The 24503-nt window shown below is 31.1% G+C and overlaps 1 protein-coding gene across 22 annotated transcripts in view; it reads left to right on the forward strand.

The window, feature by feature from the left end:
* The window catches only part of LOC122521053 (R3H domain-containing protein 1-like), a 54378-nt gene extending 33751 nt beyond the window's left edge, over positions 1 to 20627 (forward strand). The window contains exons 1-17 of one of the 22 annotated variants that reach the window (XM_043641456.1): positions 5180 to 5284; positions 7728 to 7934; positions 8908 to 9174; positions 10434 to 10717; positions 12723 to 13023; positions 13257 to 13685; positions 13775 to 14381; positions 14528 to 14703; positions 15095 to 16035; positions 16124 to 16306; positions 16415 to 16568; positions 16636 to 16820; positions 16910 to 17083; positions 17157 to 17319; positions 17680 to 17866; positions 17953 to 18056; positions 18680 to 18804. In XM_043641456.1, the coding sequence (XP_043497391.1) occupies positions 9159 to 9174; positions 10434 to 10717; positions 12723 to 13023; positions 13257 to 13685; positions 13775 to 14381; positions 14528 to 14703; positions 15095 to 16035; positions 16124 to 16306; positions 16415 to 16568; positions 16636 to 16820; positions 16910 to 17083; positions 17157 to 17319; positions 17680 to 17866; positions 17953 to 18056; positions 18680 to 18774 (3999 nt within the window). In that variant the 5' untranslated portion in view covers positions 5180 to 5284; positions 7728 to 7934; positions 8908 to 9158 and the 3' untranslated portion in view covers positions 18775 to 18804. Of the gene's footprint in view, positions 1 to 5179; positions 5323 to 5750; positions 5987 to 7724; positions 7935 to 8907; positions 9175 to 10433; positions 10718 to 12722; positions 13024 to 13256; positions 13686 to 13774; positions 14382 to 14527; positions 14704 to 15094; positions 16036 to 16123; positions 16307 to 16414; positions 16569 to 16635; positions 16821 to 16909; positions 17084 to 17156; positions 17320 to 17679; positions 17867 to 17952; positions 18057 to 18679; positions 18805 to 19418 lie in introns of those variants that run through there. The other 21 variants (XM_043641460.1, XM_043641471.1, XM_043641473.1 and 18 more) reach the window with 21 other exon arrangements.
* Positions 20628 to 24503: the final 3876 nt, after the last annotated feature.

Below are 24503 nucleotides of genomic sequence, written 5' to 3' on the forward strand. Positions count from 1 at the left end.
ATATTTAAATAAGAAAATATATTCGATATATAATTTAGATACTTGAATATTAATAATAATGATAAATAAGAATTGTTATAAAAAAATATCTATCTTAATTTCGTTTATTGTGATTTTTCGTATAATGAATTATTATAATTATTACATATATTATGTATATTTTATTATTAAAATCGCAAATAAATTAATTTGACTCACATATTTTAGGAACTAACGAGTGAGAAAAGGGAAAGAAATTAATATAATATTTGTATAAATTTCATAATTCTATTGAAAATCAACACATATATTTTTCTAACAAAATTATTTAAATTATTCTAAATATATATATAGGAATAAAATCGCAAATGATGAGTAGAAATTGACTCCCTTCGGCAATCTAGTATTAAGTATATATATAACTTATATAATAATTTATATAAGTATATATATAACATAAAAGTTACGCAAAGTTCAAACGAATGAAGTTAAATGTGTTTTTCCTTTGGATTATCAGTACACCATACCTCCTCCCCCACACACACACACATACAACATTCATGGTATCATAAATTAATCCCGAAGTTTTCGTACTAATCGGTTTCGAAGTCGTTTAAAAGTAAACCGAAAGTAAATAAACTAGAACGAAAAATTAATAAAGAAAAGAAGAAGAAGAAGAAGAAGAAGCAAAAGAAAAGGTAGATGACGAGAAAGGTTGAGGTAGGGGTGAAGGGGAGGGGTGTGTTGAAGCACGTAGTGAAATCGTTAAAGTGTCATGGTATAGGGGATGCGATAGTGATGTCCATCGTACGACACGAGAACTGCATACGAAACTATTCTCCTCTCTTTCCATCTCTAGTTTTCGCATGGATTCCGAACCAAACGGATGAGATTAGTTTGCCTCGACGAATTTTGTTGGCGAATGGCACGTACGATCGATAGTCGTACCTCCTATCTACCCTCCCCTTCAATCACCGATGATTATCTTCAAATTAGAATGATTGATTTTCTTGTTTTTGTTTTTTTTTTTTTTTTTTTTTTTTTTGGCGCACGTCTCTGTGATTTAAACGATTTTCGATAGAATAACTTCTCAAGTGTCAATCTTTCTTCTTTTCTCTCTCTCTCTCTCTCTTTCTCTATTTCTTTTTTCTTTATTGTTCCTTTTGTTTCTTCGTTCTATTTATATTAGATTATTTTTTATTCCATACAACTAAGTATATACATGGATTATAAATTGAATATGCATTGAGAATTCAATTGAAAGAATAATAAATAAATAAATATATATATTATAATTTAGATACTAATTTAGATAATAATAATGATAAATAAGAAATATTAAATATTTGTCTTAATTTCGTTTACTGTGATTTTTCATATAATATATAAATTATTATAATTATTATAAATATTATATATATATTTTATTATTAAAATCGTAAATGAGTATATTTTTTTTGACTCACTGTATTAGTATATATTATTTTTAAGTAATCATGTGATTAAATAATTTGTTTTTGTTTTTTCTTTTTGTTTACACATATAATTCTCTTTTATCTGTTTTTAATAGAATAATTATATTTAATTAAATAATAAAGGAGGTAGAATTTTATTATATTCGGAATACTTTTATTGTCAGTAGTATATAGAGTATATTGAAGTTACGTGATACTATAAATAATACTTGTACACTACATTCCGTGATTCCGATATATAAATTTTTTATTGCTCTTATATAGTTCTATCTCTCTCTCTCTTTCTCTCTCCTCTTACTGATCTTTTGTTACCAATTCACGAACAGCCTTTCGATGAAGCCTTTACGATAAATAAATAAGTGACGATTATTCGAAATTCACTCTCATCTTGCTTTGCTGCACGCAACGAAGAAATCTCTTTTTTTCCGGAAAGAAAGTAGACAGTTTGATGAAATTTTTCTTAAGATGAGGGTGGGAGGTGTTGGGGTAGGTTCATTAAAAAGATGAGATTATCGATCAACGTTCTTTTTTTCTTTTTTTTTTTTAACATATTTATCTATTTGTATACTCTTTTTTTGTGATCCGAATTAAGATAAAAATGAAAATATAATTTTGGATATATTTTATAAAAATAAAAAAGATATTTACATGCACATAAATTATATATATTATATTAATATTGTAATATTATTTTATTTAATATATATATATATAGTAAATTTAGATTTATTTATTTAGCCAAGTAAAATGCATTTGGTTTTACAAAATAAATCAATTTTATAAAACTTTTATATAAGACACATATATTTTATCGATTGATTATTTAATTATTATTTATAATAATATCTATATCATAATAAATATATATGAACGAATCATGAAAAATTGTGAACAATTAAAATTATCTGATTTTAACATGTCGAACATAAATAAATAATCATTAATATGTTACCGTTACGATAGTTTATAAATATCGAATTAGAAATAGAAAAAGATTTGTTCACACGGTCGAGATAAACGGGTTTTCATATTGAACAAGGTAACGCGATACTCGATATCTGATATTTCTCGAGACTCTTTCCTCTATTATCGGTCGAACGAATCACTATTATCTTCTTTCTCATTCTTTTTCATTCGATGATACGCTGCTTTGTATCTGCTTATGTATAAACGTTGATACGTAATCACGTACCCACAGATTCACACACATACTCCTATTAAATATATAATAAATATAAGGCACATATATAGAATATAGCATATGCGATTTTACGTTCGCTTCCTCCCATCTCTATTTTTTTTTATTTCTTTTTTTATTTTTTTTCCTTCTTCTTCTTCTGCTTCTTCCTCCTCCTACCTTCCCATTTGTTCTCCTATCATCCCCGCAGTATTTTCCTGGCTTACAGCCCACCTAACTCATCAAACGAATTCTTTTTTTAAGCCGATCTTACGCTAAAGCTGAACTACCCTCACCCCGCCCCTACCCCCATTCCTCTGTTCGACAAGTACCACCGTTGGTTTCGTAAAATAAAAATGAACTAGAGAAAAAATTAAAAAATAAAAACGAAATTTAATAACAACAAAGATAAATAAATAAAAGAATTAACGTGTACGGGGAAATTAATTGAAAGATGAAACAAAAAATTGTTTGTTTCTTTCCATCTTCTCGTATCCCACTCCCCCCCTCACCACACCCGTCTCTTTTTTTTTCTTTTTCATTCTCTTTTTATTTCTTTGCCCCCGGTCACCCTTTGCCGTACTTTCTGTACCTTTGGTTGTCCTTTACGAGCTCCACAACACCCTCTCCAACAAATTTACCGGTACTACTTTTATTTTGCATGGAATCTAAAGCACCTTTCATGGAATTTTTTCATTTATAATATATAACCCTATTTCTTCTTTCTCTCTCTCTCTCTCTCTCTCTCTTTTTTCCTCTCGTCTTCCTAATATTATTATTCGTTTTTTTGTATCTTTTTGCTTCTTTCAATTTCTCTTTTTTTAAGTTACGGAGAGAAAAAAAATGCTTGAAAATATTCACTCGGAGAGAGAGAGAGAGAGAGAGTAATTGATTAAAAATCTCATCTCGTGTTTCCGAAATAAAAACCAATATAAAAATAATAAAAAAGAAATAAAGAAAGAAAGAAAGAAAGAAAGACGAATAAAGTGAAAACGTTGTAACAACAAAACCAATATTTGTTTAATAACTCGATAGGCAGTGTAAAAAATATTTACGAATGTAAACATATGTTATGTATATGTATGCATTACACCAATATTCCTTTCTGAAAATATCGAATCGCACTACCCCAATCCCTATGTCATTTATAAATCCTGCAATTATTTATTTGTCTTATTATTTCAAAAAGTAATCTCGGGGTTTATTTTTTTACCAAAGATGGATTATAACTTTAAATTGATCGTAAGAAAAATGATTGGAGAATGATCGTAAACGTTTTCTTTTTTCTTTTTCTTCTTCTTTTTATCTTTCTTCAACGATACTAGAAAGGTAGACTTATACATCTCTTCGTTGGAAAAATAAATTGAGAATTTATCTTACCAGTTAATTCGATTAATAGATTAATTGCTCAATTCTATGATTATTATTATTATTATTATATCGTAATTATTTGAATTCATGATTATCCGATATAATATCTGTCAATATCATCGTATATTTGGTTAATCAAATTAATTTAATAAACTTCCCCTGTTCCTTCATTATAATAAATTATCGTTGCATCGAGAAATTTTCATTTAAAAAAAAAAAAAAATAAAGAGAGAAAAACCACTACTCTTCGCAACAATTTTCTTCTACGATTTCATTTAAAACTTTCATCTTTATCGATTAAAAAAAAAAAACAAAGGAAGTAAAAAGACAAAAAAACACACAAGTACACATTCTTTCAAATGCCTTTTTGCATTTTAATCTTATTACACAAAAATTCATTAGCCCATCATTTGTTCTATTAAATCTTTACACCGTAAACTATCTTGTGTGTTTTTTCTCCTTCTTCTTCTTCTTCTTCCTCTCTATTTTTCACTTTTTTATCGCCAACAAAAAAAAATTGTTTCATCATAGAGTGTGTTTAGAAAAGTGAATTTTACGAACGTAAAGAGAAAAACAAAGCATAACCTCTAACAAAATGAAATAACAAATTTCGATCTCGTAACGTATATGACGTACTATACTTCGTTAAAAAAAAATAGGAAAAAAAGGCAAAAAAAAAGGAGAGAGAAAAGGTTACGAAAAAGAAAGGAAAGAAAAAAAAGAAAAGGAAAAGAAAAAAAAATAGTGAAATGCAAGGTCCCCACAGGGGTTGAACGTTTCTCGGTACGCCCGTTAGAGAGATGATACTACTATGTATTAGAAAGAGAGAGAGAGAGAGAGAAAGAGAGAGAGAGAGAGAGAGAGAAAGGGTAATACAGTGGGAGTTAGACAGAGAGAGAGAGAAAATACGCCTGGCCCGTATGTCGAGCAAGTGCACGCGTGCGCGCGTTTCTCTCTCTCTCTCTCTCTCTCTATCTATCTATCTCATTCATCCCCCTCCTAGTGGCGCGCACCATCGGTTCACTCCCCACTCTTGCACCTCTGGAAAGCGTTGAGCAAGTGGTGGGGGAGTTGGTGGTACGCGTTTCTCTATCTCTGTCTCTCTTGCTCTCGCGCGCGCACAGTGGCTCGAGCGTGTTCTATCTCTCTTTCTCTTTCTCTCACTCGCTCATTCGCTCATTGGTTGGCTCACTCACTCGCTCGGTCATTCTTTCTCTCAGTCTCTCGCGCGAAGCGGTCCCGCGTTGACGCATCGTGGTGGTGTATCGTGCTATTCCTCTTGGTTTGTACGTTGCGGCTGGTCCAGGTCCTTCCGTCAGAGTTCAGACTTTGATATCGTCTCTCTCTCTTTCTCTCTTTTTCTCTTTCTCTTTCTCTCCCTCCCTTTCTCTCTCTCTCTCTCTCTCTTTATTTTTATTCTCTTTACTTATCTTATCTTCTTCGTATACTTCTTATATTCTTATATATCACCACTACTACTACTTTTCTTGACTTACTTTTTATTTCTCTCTATTACTACCTTTTCCTCTTCCTTTTTCCCTGTTATACACTCTCTCTCTTTATTACTATTATTGTAATTATTATTATTATTATATTATTGAAAAATTTGATTGAAAAATAATACAGGGAGAGAGAGAGAGAGAGAGAAATAGATAGACGGACGAACGGACAGACGGACGGACGGACACAAAGATCCGTGCGAAAATCATGTTCTGGATACATAGTGGAAGGGGCGAGAGATAGTGTGTTTGCTATTTTCGAGAGACGCTGTGGAGTTTTGCCAAAGCGTGCCTTGCCTTCTTTTTCTCTCTCTCTCTTTCTCTCTCTCCTTTTTCTTTCTTTATCTATTCCTTCTTCTCTACTATTCCCTCTCTCTCTCTCTCTTGTGGTTGTTGGTTGAGATAAGTGAAAAGGAGAGTTGATGTTACCGTTATCCTGTTACTGTTATCATTATTGGAAATTAGATAAGAAGAGGAAAAAAAGGGTTGGTGAAATATTTTTTTTTCTTTTTTTCCTTTACTTTTTTTTTTATTTTTTTCTATACAGGATCTCTAAATCATTATTTACCTCATCTCTCTCTCTCTTTCTTTATTTATTTTTCTGTGCGTGTGTATATTATATATAATATATATATGCGTGTGTGTGTGTTCGTATTTATTGAGAAATATTTAATTTTGTTGTTTTTGTTATACGTTATTTTTACATTTGAAAGGTCGATCTTTTCATATTAGATCGATTGATCTTTTCTTATTCCTCGACAACTACTAGATCATCTCAAACGATTATGATTCATCGATCGTAACAACGTTTCGCGCGTTCGTTTGTAACGGTGTGTTACTTTGTAACTCGTGCTCATGCTCGTGCTCATGCTCATGTTAATATTCATGTTTCTTACTTCTCTTCTACTTCTGTTGTGTTGTTGTCGTTGAAAAACGCGTGACTCATGTTGCTACGATCATGGTGTGATACGAATTTGTCAAAGAATATATTACAGAAAAAGAGAGAGATAGAAAATATGTAAAGTGAAAATGGAAATCATTTTGTCACACTTTCTTTCTCTCTCTCTCTCTCTCTCTCTCTTTGTCTGTTTGTCTGTCTGTTTCTCTCTTTTTCTTTCTCATTCTCATTCTCACTCTCACTATCACTCTCTTTCTCTGTGTTACTGTTTATGTTTATACGTGTGTGTAAATAAACCTTAAAGGAGGAGAACGGTGAACCGAGATATTTGAAAATACTTTGTACAATATATTCTTGTTCTTTTCGTCAATTCCTATCTCTTTCTTTTCTTTATATATTTTTTTTTTTTACAATTATTATAATATATCCATCTTATACGTCTTACTTTCATTTGGTATATCTTTCTGAAAATAAACATTTCGATCTTCGATTAATTGTAACACACACACATACACATATATACAGAAAGAGAGAGATAGAAATATCGTTTGATATTTTTCCTATAAGTCGTTCAACAATTTTTTTGTTTATTATTATTATTATTATTATTATTATTATTATTATTTATTATTTATTATTTATTTTCTAATAGTAAGTATACGAAATAAAAATTTGATTTATATTTCGATTCGAAACTTCAAGAACGATTTACGCATCCACGTTAGAATCCTGTCAAATTTTGATGAATCGAAACACGATAAGAGAAAATATAGAAAATTTTCCTTATATCAATATATCATGAAATATATATATAATATAATATATATATATATATATAGAAATAATACCGAGATTTTAGTCACGGTTATTCATCGTGTCTCGTTTACGAGCCCATTTTCACAAACGATTTAAGATTTTACGATCTACCGACGACATTTCGAACGTTTTTCCTCTTTCAAACCCTCCTCCTGTCCCTTTCCCTTCTAACCCATTCCTTCATTATCCTCGTTTTTTTATTTTTTCTTTTTGCTTTATACAATGATCTTTCTAAATTGTTTGTTAAGTGTTAGCAATCAGACGATTTCGATAATTTCATTTTGATTAATTTGTCTTTGGCAAAGTAATCCTTCAAAAGGATTAACTTAACGATGAGAAAGAAAGAGAGAGAGAGAGAAAAAGTTACAGGAGAAAGAGAAAGAGAGTAAAAGAGAGAGAGAGAGAGAGAGAAGAAACTAGATAAGATCAAAAAGAATCGATCTTTAAACGAGAATGAAAGAAAGAGAAAGAGAAACCTAATATAAATTTGAATTCGTGCATTGATTTAGCAGGAACTATCGAAGATTTAAGATCTTGTGAAAAAAAGTTAAGTTAAAGCCCCGATGTTGATAAGATCGAAATGAAAGTGATGTTGGAATCGAAGAAATAGTATTCATTCTTCTTCTTCTTCTTTTTGATTTCAATAAATTACTTCGAAAATATCAACGATCTTTTTCTTCTCTATTTTCTACAATGAAGATAGGAACCAATTGGAGGAGGTTCGTTGATCTTTAAAACCATTTGAGATTTGTTTCTTTTGATATATTTTTTTTTTAATAGTTTATTTCTTTTTTCTTTCCTTTCTTTCTTTCTTTCTTTCTTTCGTTACCCTTGAAAAAAAAACAAGAAAAAAATTAATTCCCCCAATTTCTTTGGGGTATCATTGATTTTATTGAAAATATTGTTTCGATGATTTTCACATTTTTTGTTTCTTCTCTTCTTCTTTTTCTAAATATTTTATTATTAATTCTTTTAATATCGTTCTTAAGTTTAATATTAAGAAGAAACATATTTTTAGCGATCGAATAACGGAGAAAGTATTAACGTATTAAAACCTAGGAACATAGATAACGCATGTATATATCGGTATATCTGCAATATGTATGTTAGTTTCGTATTCAAATGTATTCCATTTGTTAAAATATTAGCCTTTGTATAGAATCTCTTTTAGTTATTCAAATACCCACACTGTCGGTAATGCAATTCATTAAACGAGGTCAATTAGTAAGTATATATTCGATCGGTACGATCGTAGTTTTGAAAATATCGACCAATAGGAACATTTTATTCGCCGTGGAGGTTCGATTTAATTTGATTTAACTAAAGGAACGAAAATAATTCTATTAACGTTTAATTCATTTAGCATGAAACAAAGTTCCCGTTTATAATCGATATAACGATGAAAATAACTTTTTTCACAGGATGGTGAACAAATTTTCCACTTTTTCTTCTTCTTCTTATTCTTATTCTTATTCTTCTTTTTTCTTTTTTATTTTCTTTTTCCTTGCGCGCCTTTCTCATCATTTTTATTTATTATTTTATTTTCTTTTTATTCTATTTTCGATCATTTCTATTTCAAAGAAAAATCGTTCGATACTGATTAACACTGATTGTAATATATTATCAATATGGAAAAGCAAAATTGTGATGATGTAAGCTGACAATCAAGGATTGTGTTGTGTCTGGTTCCAGAATGTACGATGTTGGAAGGTGGTCGTGCAGTGATCTGGCTCCTTGTATCAGCCCAACGAGCTGCACGTCACCCAAAAGATTAGCGTATTAACCCTGTTTCACCTGTTGTTTCAACAAAAACAAAAACAAAAAATCAAATCAAAGAAAAACTAAGTAAAACATAGCAAAGCAAAGTAAAGTAAAGCAAAGCAAAGCAAAAAAAACCATCAGTCGCAGAGCCCTACACCGTAACCCCATGACGCAATTAACACATGGCCCGCCTGGAGAGTAAGTGTTTTCACGCTTCACTTGGATTTTACTTCTCTCTTTCTCTTTATCTTTCTCTAGTCCTAAAAACAAGTTAATCCGTTTATATCCCATAGAACATCGTTGCTTCACGAAAATGTTCTCTAATTCAGAATTAGACTAAATCTTCCGAGTGATCTATGAAAAGCAAATCTTTGCTTAAAACATTCACCCCAATCAGAGATTTTTCTTTTATTAACACTAGATTTACGGACTGAGCCAATTTGACTCATTAACAATTTTATTACTATATATATAAATAACTTAAATATTAATTTTTTTAAATATCTGTTGGTTTTTAGTTGCGTAATGAAATATACGTAAATATTAATTCCTCTCCTCTACTCAACCCTCCATTCAAACAATGTTTCTAAGTCATTAAAAAATAATCAATGAAACACCCGTAAATCTAGTGTTAAGTTATCTGTCATCTATTATCTCTGTTAGAAAAGAAAAGGATCATGTGGTTTTGCATTTGATCGAGATAATTACGACGAAAAAAGGGAAACTAGAAAAAATCATTTGAACAAATAAATCGAATATTATTAATCTTACTTTGACGAAACAAAGATGAGTTATTAATCTTTGCTAAACGCATTTCCCCCAATAAGAATTTTTCTTTTATTAAGTTATCTGTCATCTATTGTCTCTATTAAAAAAGAAAAGGATTATGTGGTTTTGCATTTGATCGAGATAGGTATAACGAAAAAGGGAAACTAGAAAAAATCATTTGAACAAATAAATCGAATATTATTAATCTTACTTTAACGAAACAAGGATGAGTTATTAATCTTTGCTAAACGCATTTCCCCCAATCAGAATTTTTCTTCTATTAATTTATCTATCATCTATTATCTCTATTAGAAAAATAACCTATCACGTGGTTTTTGATCGAAATAGGTATAACGAAAAATTGAAAACTAGAAAATAACATTTCAACAAACAAATTGAATATTATTAATATTTGCTAAACGCATTTTACCCAATCAGAGATTTTTCTTCTATTAATTTATCTATCATCTATTATCTCTATTAGAAAAATAACCTATCACGTGGTTTTTGATCGAGATAGGTATAACGAAAAATTGAAAACTAGAAAATAACATTTCAACAAACAAATTGAATATTATTAAATCCAACTTTAACGAAGCAAGGATGAGTTATTATATTTTTGGTATGAATGTTAAAAGACAATAAACAATTATCGTTGTCTTCACGAATACTTATTATTATTGTTTCAGTACCGAGCATAGTGGTGCATAAAGGAAGCAGGTCGCAAGGTCGACCTGACAGTCCCACTGTGGTGGTGGTACACGGAGGAATGCCCTCGTTGCCGTCCTCCAGGCAAGGCCTCGTCCTCGGTGGCTCCACTGCAGCTTATACAAGTGCCTCGGGCTCGGATATGATAGACGGGAATGCCAACCCCATCGTCGGCACCAACCCCGCACCGAACTCTCACCACCGTCCCACGCCATCCTGCCCACCTGATAAATTGGATACCGAGAACAAGAACTTTCGGAATAGGGTAATGTATTTCTTTTATAGTATGTTTTTCTTTTATTTATTTATACAATGTTCATTTCTATGTACAAATTCATTTTTTATCATACTGAGAAATATTCATTGATTAATAGTTAATAATATTATTTTTATAATATATTTATTAATCTATTTATCATTTTTTTTGTTCAGTATTATTGTTACTTTTTGTTATAGTTTATTATTCTTTTATTTATTTATACAATGTTCATTTCTATATACAAATTCATTTTTTATCATACTGAGAAATATTCATTGATTAATAGTTAATAATATTATTTTTATAATATATTTATTAATCTATTTATCATTTTTTTCCAGTATTATTGTTACTTTTTGTTATAGTTTATTATTCTTTTATTTATTTATACAATGTTCATTTCTATATACAAATTCATTTTTTTATCATAGATGGAAATATTCATTGATTAATAGTTAATAATATTATTTTATAATATATTTATTAATCTATTTATCATTTTTGTTGTTCAGTATTATTGTTACTTTTTGTTATAGTTCATTATTCTTTCATTTATGTATACAATGTTCATTTCTATACATATAAATTCATTTTTATCACATTATTAAGCATTTTTTAAAGTGTAGTTAACAATACAGTTTTCATAGTGCATTTATTAATCTATTTATTTTTTCCCATTATTATTGTTATTTCTTTTACAGTTTATTATTATTTCATCTATGTATACAATGCTCATTTCTATATACAAATTCATTTTTTATCATACTATGAAATATTCGTTGAAGAATAATTAAAAATACCCTTTTCATAGTGTATTTATTATTATCTATTTACTATTTTCCGTTGTTACTGTTATTTCTTTTACAGTTTATTGTTCTTTCGTTCATATATTAATTGTTAATTTCATTTTTATAACATTATGAAACATTCGTCGAGGAATAGTTAATAATACATTTTTGATAGCGTATTTATTCATTTATTAACCCTCTGCACTATGATCTCATCGTTTGAATAGGGTAAAGATCTATTAGAGTTTATTACCGTTTAATAGTATATTCAATGTAACCTTCATTCTTATCACTTAATGAAATTTCTTGGAAAAAAAAAATAGATAATAAAAATAATTCATTATTATCTCATTATATTTATATCAATATTATAATATTTTACATAATGAAATCACCGTTTACGCAGTAACAGTATTATTCCTTCGAAACCAACGAAGTAATGCCAATATTTAACTTAGTTAAAAAGAAAAATTCAATATTAATAATTCAATAAAAATGACATTTGCATTTCTATCCAAAAATAACATATATATCTATATATATATAATATGAAAAGTAGAATATAAATCAAATCAAAGTTGAAAATAAATCGAGAAATCTCGATATTGATATTAAAGAAAATTCTTCATTTCTTTATATATCAGAATAGAATCTTTTGAATAATTCCAGTGATAATAATAACAATGATTCATTGTGGTTTAATACAAAGGCTCTTCTTGCCAGACATAATATTAACAAGTTAAACATAACAAAGATAATCTTAACGTAAGAACCAAATCGTTTGGTTTCCTAAGCGTAAGCTAAGATTGTGTCGGGTCTATACGATCGACATGCTAACACGTTGGCTCTCTTTAAATAGCTTTAATCTTGTACGGCTCATTGCTTCGGCCGCTCCTCTTCGACGAAGTAATCTGATTTAGCTTAGCCGTTAATACCAATTAGTAGAGCACGATGAAACTAAGTCAAAATTTAGATAGATAGTTTAGGTAGCATAAGTATCTTTCTATACATAATGATGATGATCATGTGATCAGATGATAATAAGTTGGACTAATCATTAGATTCCCATGTGAATGTTGTTTTATCGTACGGAAAGTTCAACAAAATTTCTTCTTATCGTGTTGTGTTGTGTTGTTTGTCAATACAATACATGCGTAAATGTTTGTATATGTATGTGTATGTTCGTTTTGTTAAATTTCAATATTTGTGGGGATATATTTTAGACGAGTACAAAAGTGAAATTGCTGGTAAGGAGTCATGCTATAGGAGAATCAACGTCTCCACCGAGAGAACCGCACAATAGTCCGTCTTCGCCACACAGTACAGCACAGTCGTCGGTTGAAACGGAGAAAAAATTTACTACGAGTAATAATAATAGTAGTAATTTATCGCCTAATTCAACCAATTCAAAGTTGAACAACAACGAGTCGATGTTCAACAGTAATCTCTGTACTACCACCCAGTCACCTAAGCAAATGCGTAACACGGCTACTTCGCCCACTTGTCGAGTTCCATCGCGAAATGGTAAATATTCGATCGTATTTCAAACATTTCTTCTCCTATCGATTATTTTAATATATTGTTTAAACAATGATATTATTATTATTATTATTAGATAATATTTGATGAAATATATTTTGATTCTTGCACGTTGTAATTTAATTTTGTACTTGAATTTATATTACATTTCATTTCAATGATAATAATCATGAATATAAATGAATCGATGATATTAATTAAAAATGTTGGGAATGCAGGTCAATCTAGTCCCTCTCAGGTACATTCACCAAAGAATATCATCTCACCGACTAACGGTAATAAATCGGATAATAATCATCGTTCGAAGATATCATCGGGCACGAATATCATACAGAAATGTAATAATTGCGTGAAAAACAATCAGAACGAGAGACCGGGTTTGTTGCAAACGCCGGTCTCGCCGTCTAAGACAGGTCAGGCTCTTCAACATTCACCGAAGAGTACGAATTTGGCCCCGAATGCGCAGAACAATCAACATCAGAGGTCGGATCAACGTAGGCCGAACACGCTTAACATATGTAACAACCAATGTTCGGCACAGTGCGGTAACACGCTTTCTGTAAGCAGGCCGAGTTCGAGACACAAACTCAGGCATCAGAATTCGTCACAGGGTAGTTTCGACAGTGCATCGCCATGTTTGTCTCGAGGTTGGTCGGATAATAATACAATTCTTGAATAGTAAAAACGTTGTTACATTGATCGTATCTTTAATCCTTGCCATTTTCCAATTAAACAGATAGTAGTACAGAATTGTACACAGACAGTACCGGGATCGACCTTGAACAGTTTATCGCAGAGACGATAAATCGTAATCAGAAGGATCGCACTGTCCTGTTAAAGATTGAAAAAGAATTAATCGAGTTTGCTAAGGATAGGCAAAAACTTTGTCACAAGTTCCCGAATATGTCGTCGTACAATAGAATGTTGGTTCACAGAGTGGCAGCTTATTTCGGTATGGAACATAATGTCGATCAATCGGGATTAAGCGTGATGGTTACGAGAACGAAAAACATGAGAATACCTGACACCCGTTTCAAGGAACATATCAGGGACGATCTTATACTTTCCGAGGAACCACGTAGAAGTATACTTAAGAGAGATTCTAACTCGTTCGAAGATAGTTTCAATTTTAAATCACCCGATAGGTTGTCCGGTGATTATTGTCGACGTAGCAAAAGTTTCGAGGAACGACAGGAACAATACGAAAGGACAAGGCGGAGGATATTCAAAGGAAGTAGCGGGGAAAGCAGCGAAGTTGCTTCTTGGCCTTATTGGTCGTCGTCCGAAAGCTCCGATGCATCCGCTAGGTACCGATTGTTATATCCTTCGGATCATACGAGCAGGTGAAATATCATTCGCTAGATCCAATTCAATTGTTGAATGTTTTTTTTTTTCTTCCTTTTTGTTTCCATCCGATGTTAATTAACAATTTGTTTCAATGTAGTTTGATTTTAATCTAACGTGAACTGTATAATATTTGTTATTTTAGACAAACGCGATTGCTGAAAGGTGAATCCCTCGATACGAGAGAATCTTATCGTCCTGAAGTTGTACGACCTTCGGTTTCTAAATCGTCCAGTTTTGACGGCTATACCAGAGGCATGCTTTCAAGAGGGGACAGCGTAACATCCACGCATAGTGCCGGAGCTCGTCTCATGAAACAAGGTTCGCCTCAGATTCTTTGCTACTCGGACTGATTATTGCAAGTTTATGCATTGGCATTTCTCGTCAAGGTAATATAGATATGGTGATTACTGATGATTAAAGATTGGAAAGGTATACAGACACGGAACACAGGGACATATCCCTTTTCAATAATAAAGATCATCGGATGTTTTAGGTTTTTCTTTTTTTTTTTATTATCGTTTTATATTATATATTTATTATTAGCCAATGATATTTTATTTTCTACTCGTTTATTTATTTTCTTTGACGTTTCACATAGTTATACAAGGATATGGGATTTGAATTGTTTTCTCTTATTATTTTGTTTTCTAAACATTTTCTGTCTTTTAGGTTTATAGGATTATTATTGGACGGAATTTGTTGGTTACAGATTCAGGTGCTAGCGTGTGTTCCCGTTTAAGCCCATCCAGTAGTGGATACAAATCTCAAAGTCAACGCAGCGATGCTACGATCTCGCCGTCGCCATCGCCATCACCCGTGGCAACAATGACGTGCAGTCACACTCAAGTATCTAGTCAGGATCTAGCCTCTCCGGAATCAAACAATCAAACGGTGATGTGGGCTATTACGAGTTTGTCCAGTGTACCGCCTGGTAGCATCATCATAAATCCTCAAACGAATCAACCGTACACGAATGCCGACGGTTCGATATATCGCTTTGATCCGGAGAATCCACCAAAGTTCTTTTCTACGGAAAATGATAATAACGGCCATCAGGTAGCCAATAACAAACATAACGAAATGCCTGAACCCACCAAAGCTGCCAGACAGAACGACAACAAGAGTGAAAGTAAAAAACGTTCGAAATCTAATAATAATAATAATAATAATAACAATAGTGGTGGTGGTGGTGGTGGTGGTGGTAATAATAATAATGGTGGTACAACAACAACGACGAATGCTGCTCACGTGACGAATACCGCAACCTCACCTAGTCTACCGTTTACACCACCACCACCACCTCCACCACCTCCACCACCGCCACCAGTGTTAACGCAGCAACAAAGTACACCTGTTCCGCAGCAACAAACTCTAGTCAAACCGTCCACGACGGTACAAACGTGTAGTCATAATCAAACGGCTCAACCGTACGCGAATTACGTACCTACCTCAGAACCGTATAATCAAGGTGGTGTTTATCAATCACCGATGGGACAGCAACAAACTGTGATGATGTCAACTCATCCGACGCAGGGCCAAGCTAACGTTCCAAACAATGGTCAACAAAATGAGGTTGCGTTCAATCAGAATCCTGTGTATGCAAATTACGGTGGCGTACCTGTTCAGCAAGGATCGATGCAACAATCCAATGTAACTATTATCAATTGATGAAAGATTTAAGAAATCTCTGGTATTGTTCTTCTTCATTGGAATGTATTTATTTATCTTTTGGATTTAGGACGTATCCGATCTATCTGGATATTTCGTTGGTATGAACATCTATGATCAACGTGGTACAGGTGATAATCATTCTACGCCACCGCATACCTATCCTCAACCACCGCCATCTTCCAGTCAAACTATGCAAAATGTGCAGACGATGCAACCTAATTATTGGCAACCCCCACCAAACCAAATACCGGTATTTTCATACATTTATCCATTAAACATGGAACATAAATATATATATATGTATATACATTATCATTTATAACATATTAACTTGCTACTAATGTACTTTTATTTATAGCCTCAGCAAACGATGTATTTTGTGCCACCACCAGGAACGACGATCTCAGTAGGACAAAATCCAGGTGATAGGCAACAATTGCATCAGCAACAAAGATTTACACCGAATTATACTTTCAATGCACAAACTATGACGTCGCCGAGTCAATCGAATGGTAATTTTGACTTTTATTATTCTAATTGTTTTTGAATATGATTAATTCTTATGTTTCTGTTGTTTAGCAAATTACATGAGCAGTTATCCAGTACCTTACAATTCGGTGCCAGCACCAGCCGATTATACTTATCAACCACCACCAGTACATATGGTTCCAACATATTATCCACCACCAGGACAACAACCTATACAACCACCACCAGTTATGTACAGAGTGCCTACACCACCAAATACTCCGATATCGAATCAGGTAAGAAGAAAATATCATCTTTCTCCTATTATTCGTTGTATTTTCATACGTATTACGAAGAGTTTATCCTAAATTTAAATAATTCTTAGATGCCCGGAGTACCGCTGATGTATGTAAACTCTGGTAGTTATGCACCACCAACTATGGTATCTGGTGGAACCTTCGGACATCAAGTTGCACATAATGGTACACCCCCAGCACCACCTGGCACTTACATGACTCCTGCGCTGGTTCCAAATCTTGTCTTTAGGCAAAACGTTCCTGTAAGATAATGAAACGTTATTTTATTATTCTAAATAAATTAAAATACTAATAAATATTTCTTTTTATATTCAGGTTGTTGCTGGCGTTCGAGCTTCGACGCCAGGTAGCTCTCAACGAGCAAGCAGGTCACCTACACCGGCGCACGAATTATTTGGAGGTGGAAGTGGGGACAGAAGCGCACAACCTCAATCACGTTACCCACTGCCAATGTATCAAGGTGTCCATATCGTGCAAGGTACAACAAAATCTTTTCAATTTTACTGACATTTTGATTGCTACGGTGGTTTGCCACGACTGGACCTGTCTTTTCAATTAATTCTTGTTCATCATTCGCATAACTGAACAGAGTATCGCAAAACTCGCTTTAACGAAAAATAAAAAACTGACTCAACCATTTAACATCTAAACATTGTACACATGAAAACTTTGTAATAATAAATTGATAATTTTTTAGTTTAATATAACGAATCCTAAATTGTGATCCTTATAACAAAACCTAAGATTTGAGACGTTGCAATCAATATATTAACAATATTATCTAAATATTCTCTCAAGGAATGATTATCAATAAATATACTTTTTTTTTATAATTCAGGAGATATGAGACTGATGCATCCAGGAGTACCAGCCAATCCTCGGTTACCATACGCACCGGTACCTTCACCACCTGTTGTTCAAGGTTGTCCCCGGCCGTATCGGCCACCCTCTTATTCTTCGAACACGTCGGGTGGTGGTACGCCAACTTCGTTTGACGGGAGGAATCAAAAGATTCGTAAACAAAGGTAGGACATGATTTTGTTGAGTGTGACAGTATTTTTTTAAAAGAATATATCGAGATTAATCGATATAATAATCATTTTTGGATTAGGTCGAAGGTAGCACCTTTACCACCGATCAGTGCAAGGCCCAATATTTATCAAACTCCTTCCATGCCATCGCTCTCGTCCAACGTACCGAAAGATATCAGAGAAGGTAAGGTATCTTATAACCCTTTAAGGGTGTCTTATAACCCTTTTCATTTTTCATAATTATTTATTTCATGATTTATCGTAATTCCTATCTTTATATATTACTTCATTTAAAACTTTCGTTATCTTTTTACATCTTTCGTTTAGCTCATTAGAAAGAAATAAAAAAACAAAGTAATATTAAATAAAAAAATCGGTCAAAAAGATATCTAACTTAATAATTATAAATAAAGAAAAGAAAAAAAAAGTATGCATATATATGTTTCGACATATTCTTATTTCCTTATTAAAAAGCGAAACCCGTGGAAAAGAGTATGATACGTAAGGTACAGAATATTTGTAAAAATAATTACTCTATCTGTGGAAATATATGATTTTTATAAAAAAACATATAAAAAAAAACAAAACAATATACATAAATAATATAGTAAATATATTTGTTTATAAGATTTCTCTTTCTTTAGCTTTAAAGTCAATGAAATGTAACAATTTAAATTAGGAGCTTATTATTTTCTTCCAACGCGTGCTAGATCGTTTTTTTCATTTTTGTCATATTAATTGTGTCGCATGTTTTTCTTTTTCTTTTTTTCTACTTTCAACCTATCGTACTCTGTGGATCGTTGTTAGATCGATACGACGAATTTGCTGGAGAGGGTGGTGGTGGTTCCTGTTTTCGCGAGCAAGCTAACGAGTCTGCAGAATCTTGGTCTTTCTCGAGATAAATCAATCTATCCGTGCGCCACGTTTCCCAATGGAGAAAAAAAGAATAAAGTAGGAAGGTGTATTTTATCAGGCATTATTTGATCATTTTTAGTACACGCGAAAATGCACAATTTGTTGCTTCTATTTTTAAAAAACACGTATATTATAAGCATATTATATATATATACACGGAAATACACGAAAGGCTTATTATTCAATTTTATTTTCTACACCATAATTAGAAATATGACGTTTGACGTTTTTAATTGCACATTATAATTTATTGACTTTGAATGAATTTTGATAAGAGGTCACGTATAACGACCACCCTAATTTACACTTTGATCGAAACAAAAATCTTTCTTAATCACCAAATGGGTTACGCTTTTTCTCTGCGTTATAATATTTTTCTTTTATTTTCTTTATTTCTTTCATTTTGATCTTCTATTATAATTAATGGATTATTTTTTTTTTTTTATTTTTTCTTTTATTCATATATTTCTTTAACATCATTGCGCACTTTGTTGCGCTTTGATTTGCACCGATGAAATAATAATAATAATAATAGTAATATAATAATAATAATATTGATTGTGGCATATAACGAAAACGTTAAAACGCAGTCAGCCCATACCCATTAGCATTCTATTCTTTTATTTTTCAGATATATTCTTTTATTTTTAGGAACCGTAAAGGTGACAATCACCCGTCGAAACCAGTTGGTACAATATTAGGTAACAAAACACCTGACAGAAGAAATCAACGTTGAGATGATTTAAACGCGAGTGTCTGCTGCTGTTCTTGCGTCTTTCTGTGTGTGGTGTTTGGGTGATAATCATATTGAGAAGAAATAAAATTACAAAACTAAAAAGAATATGGGGATAAATAAATAAATAGGATTAATAACGAAATGGTACGCGAAAGAGACGGAAAGAAAGAGAATGAACAAAAAATTATATATACATATATAATATATATATATAAGGAAAAAAGAAAAAATGAAAATTGAACGGCAACCTACTATATTATCAGAGTAGATATATATGATTCGCGAGTAATGCTCTACTATGTTAATTATACTCTTACTTATTTAAAGAAGACTAAGACGTAATTATAAGCGCGTAAAATTTAGGTTTACGAATTGTGAATGAAGAATAAGATTGACGAAAGGTGAGAAGATAAGAAGAAAGTAAGGAAGAAACAGAACAATCCATCGGTGAGGCTTATAATTATGATTATGACGATTATTATGATGATAATAATGTTGATGATAATGACGATAACAATGATGATGATAATGGTGATTATGATTAATAATGGATTCAATGAAACAGAGTTACTGAAAAGAAAAATTTAAACTATTGCGATTATTACAGAGTAAATATACATATATATATATATATATGTATAATATATATGATATATATATATAAGGATATATATATATAAAATATAATATATAATATATATTATAACTGGAGATATTTTAATCGCGGTTTTACAGATACTATATGAATGTGAGGTTTATTTATAAGTAATTTAGATTTAAGATGACACAATTTTACGAACACCGAGCACGAAAATGCACCGGCACAACATACCTGGAGAACAAAAAAAAAGGAAAAAAAATATATACACGAACATACATAAATACATACATACATGCATACAACATACATACATATACATATAGATATACATATACATATGATACGGATATATCTGAACATAAATCAGACACGGGATTATCACACCTACCATAAAATAAATATACAAATAAATAAATATATACAACAATGATATAATACCTACCAGAGATGATCGGTGCAGTATCAACAGCAACAGCAGCAGCAGTTTGCGATGATAAAAAGAAGAAGGAAAAAAATTACAAGGATAAAAAATAAGAGGAAAAGAAAGAGAAAGAAAGAAATAGTATATGACTTCAGAAAAAAAAAAAAATAGGAAAAAAAAATATAAAAAACAAACAAACAAATTACTGAGTACGTTTACACAAACAGAACGCGTTATTCGAAATATTAGCACAACACGATCGGCCATATACGTATATTTTTGTTGCCCATAATTTTGATACGCACTCGAGATATCACAGACGAGAAAAGAACAAAAAAAAATAACAAAGAGAAATATAAATAAACGCTACCTCAATCTCATCGTTCGAGTTATAAACGACAAGAAAAGAAAAGAAAAGAGAAAGAAAAAAAAAACATTTTTCTGGATTCATAATGAAAAAGAGAGAGAGGGAGAGAGAGAAAAAAAAATACAAGAGAAATATAATGCTATTATAATACGCCTATTATACAAAGTTCTCTTTCTATTCCGTTGAAGCTTTATCGCTTTGATGAAGGAACTCCAAAATGGCGTGTGTTTATTAATAAAAACGAAAAAAAAAGGGAGAAAAACAACATTAGAAGAAGAAAAAAAGAGAAAAAAGAAAATTAAATATTATGGCAGGACCATATATACGTATAATATACACACGCACACATATACATGTAAACACATTATTTGTATATATGCAAGTTATAAAACCAAAAAGAAACAGAAAAAAATAAGCATGACTAAAAAGAGAGAGGACAGAAAAAAGAAAAAAAAAAAAAAAAAAAATGAAAAGAAAGAACGAAATGAAGTAAAAGTTAAACAAATTGACACCGATGGTTTTCTTTATAAATATGTAAAAAAAAATATTGAACGAATGAATTATTAATCAACAACCCTTAACTCTTATTAAACTCTCGTCGTTTGGGGTTTGCATCAGCTATCGATTTTATTTATTAAATCGACAAGTTCGCTTTAAAAATATTTTTTTATCGGACTATTCAAGAGAACCCTCTTTCTTTTTTTTATAATTATTATTATTATTATTATTATTATTATTATTATTATTATTATTATATATATATATATATACACAACTATATATATTATCTATTTATCTATCTATTGCGATTGAATGATGATGCTTCTTCTCTCGCTCTTTTGAAACATGTAACGCTCTTGGTTACGCAACTCAGGTGCAATGAAATATCGATTAAGTAAATACAAAATATATGTAAACGTATTCAGTATAATAATGATCTTTATGTATCGTGTCTCTTATAATTAGTTTAAAAACGATGAAGTAGTTAAGAAAATGTCGAAACCATCATGGCGGTTGTCCCGCGATATTTTTTAATGTGGACAAACAGTAAAATGAAAATGGAAGTAACACGATAAAGAAGAAAATTACGAGAGAAAGAAAATAATGCAAGGGTTAAAAAAAGAAATCATGTCCTTGGTTTTTTAGTTTCTTTTTTTCTTTTTTCTTGTTTCTTTCTACCGATTACCACATTAATATATATATATATATATTTAATTACACGTTACATATTTATATACGTATATATGGTTATACTTACCACACACGTACGTGCGAATTATATTTTTTTTTATTTTCTTTTATTTTTTTGTTGTTTTTTGTTGTTGTTGTTTTTTTGGTTCATCTCATCGGAGAATCGAGAACAAGATAGTTTTTTTTGTTTTTATGACACACACACACACATACACACACATATACGAAATAAAAGAAAAAAGCACCGAGTTCACGGGGATCCTAATTATAACTTGTCTTCCAGGAATTTAATAAACGCACGGCGCACAACACCGCGGAATTATCTGCACTGTAATTAATTATTTTTGCTTCCTCGAGAATCACGCTTACATTTTTACATACATAAATACATACGTTATGTACATGCAACACACACACACACACACACACATACACATATATATATATATTTATATATATGTTCTCATCATTCGTAAAAGATCTCAAGAAACAAGAACTCTCTTTCTCTTTCTCTGTTTTTTCTTTTTTTTTTTATATCACGATTACAGATATTTTCTTATGTAATGATCGATATCGATATTTTTCGTTTCGATATGTGATAACGAATTAGATAAAGATAACTTATAATTGACACTAAGTTTACGGACACTTTTTCTATACTTATTTTTTTACAAATAAATCGTTCAACTGATGGGTAAACGAAAACACGTATTTTGTGATATACTTCATAGAAAAAAAAATTGAAAAATTATTTAACTAAATGAGAAATGATTTAGGATATATACCCCCCGTACCCGTTAAATATTGATGAGTCCCGTAAACTTAGTCGTTACATTTTTTCCCCCCATATATAAATCTTTTCGTATGCGTATTGATTATCTTAGAAATTCGTATGAACAAATAAATGTGTCATCATTGTCGATATTCTGCCAGAGAGAAAAAGAGAGAGAGAGAAGGAGAGAGAAAAGGAGAGAGAGAGAGAGAGGGGGAGAGTGTTCTTCTTTTTTAACACATATCCAAAAATAAAGAAATAAATAAACAAAAAATATTTAATGGTTGAAATATGATTGCGGTAATGGCGACACGCGATGGTGGTAATTAATGTTTCCGTCTGTGAAATCTTCGGATCAATTGAGCCGTTATTAAATATTGTCGAAATTTGAATAGAGAAGAGAATAAAATAAAAAGAAAAAGGAAGAAATAAAGAAAGAGAGAGAGAGAGAGAGAGAGAGAAGGGGGAAGATAGGAGGAAAAATATAAAAAAATATAAAAACTCATCATTTTTCTGTTTCTTATATTTTCTCTCTCATTCTCATTTCCTCTCTCCCTCTCTCTCTGTCTCTCTCTCTCTCACGGTATTTTTTTTTTCTTAAAAAATCTTCTCTAATCTTAAATCAACGATTTCTTAAAAACGTCTACGTTGTTCCGCGAGAGAAAAAAAAATATCAAAAAAAAAAAAAGAAATAAAAATAAAAAGTAAAAAATAAAATATGAAAAAAAAGAAAAAATAAAAAGACAAAAAACTAATAAGTGGAATCCATCCAGAAGTTAGCTTCGCTTACGATGATTGTAATTTCAAAACGTAGGTGAAGTTTACGACTGTTTCTTGTCGCGAGAATCGAATATATTATGATATATATGTTTTTTTAACAAAAACAAAAACAAAAAGAAAAAAAGAATGAAAAATTAATACCAAAAAAGAAAAAGAAATAAAAAGAGAAAAAACGAATAAAATAGAATAAAATTAAATTAAAAAAATCGAGGGAAGGTGAACGTTTTACGAGACCTTAGTCGGGAAGATTTAATCGATCATAATCATACTCTTCTTTCCAGAATTTTCTTTTATTTTTATTTTCTCTCTCTCTCTCTCTCTCACTCTCTCTCTCTTTCTCTCTTTCTCTCTCTGACAGGTGCGACAAAGAATTGATTCAATTTTTTCGATTGAATGTAAGGACGAAAAAAAGAGAGGAAACAAAAATCATATTAAAAAAAGAAAAAGGTTATAGAATATAAAAAAAAAAAGAAGAAAAAGAAAGAGAAAAGATAAATAATTAAATAATTATTATAAAAACCGCGCGTTCGCTTTCCGATCGATTGTTTAAAGAATAAATAAGTTGTTTGTAGATTTTGAATAATAATAATAATAATAATAATAATAATAATAATAATAATAATAATAAAAATTTAAATAAAACGAAGAATCAAGAGAGACCTGATCGATGTACTAAACAAAAATTGTATAAGAAAAAGAAGAAAAGATTTATAATAAGATTAAAGATTAAAATACACATTCGATTCGATCGAAAAGAGACAGTCGTAAAAACCGTGTAGTGTATTTTAAACGTACCTAAGCAGCAGCGTCGTCGGTAGCAAATTGAAAACAAAGAGAATTATAGAAAT

This window comes from Polistes fuscatus, unplaced genomic scaffold (genome assembly GCF_010416935.1).
Source record: "Polistes fuscatus isolate 324 unplaced genomic scaffold, CU_Pfus_HIC Scaffold4, whole genome shotgun sequence".
Classification (NCBI taxonomy): domain Eukaryota; kingdom Metazoa; phylum Arthropoda; class Insecta; order Hymenoptera; family Vespidae; genus Polistes; species Polistes fuscatus.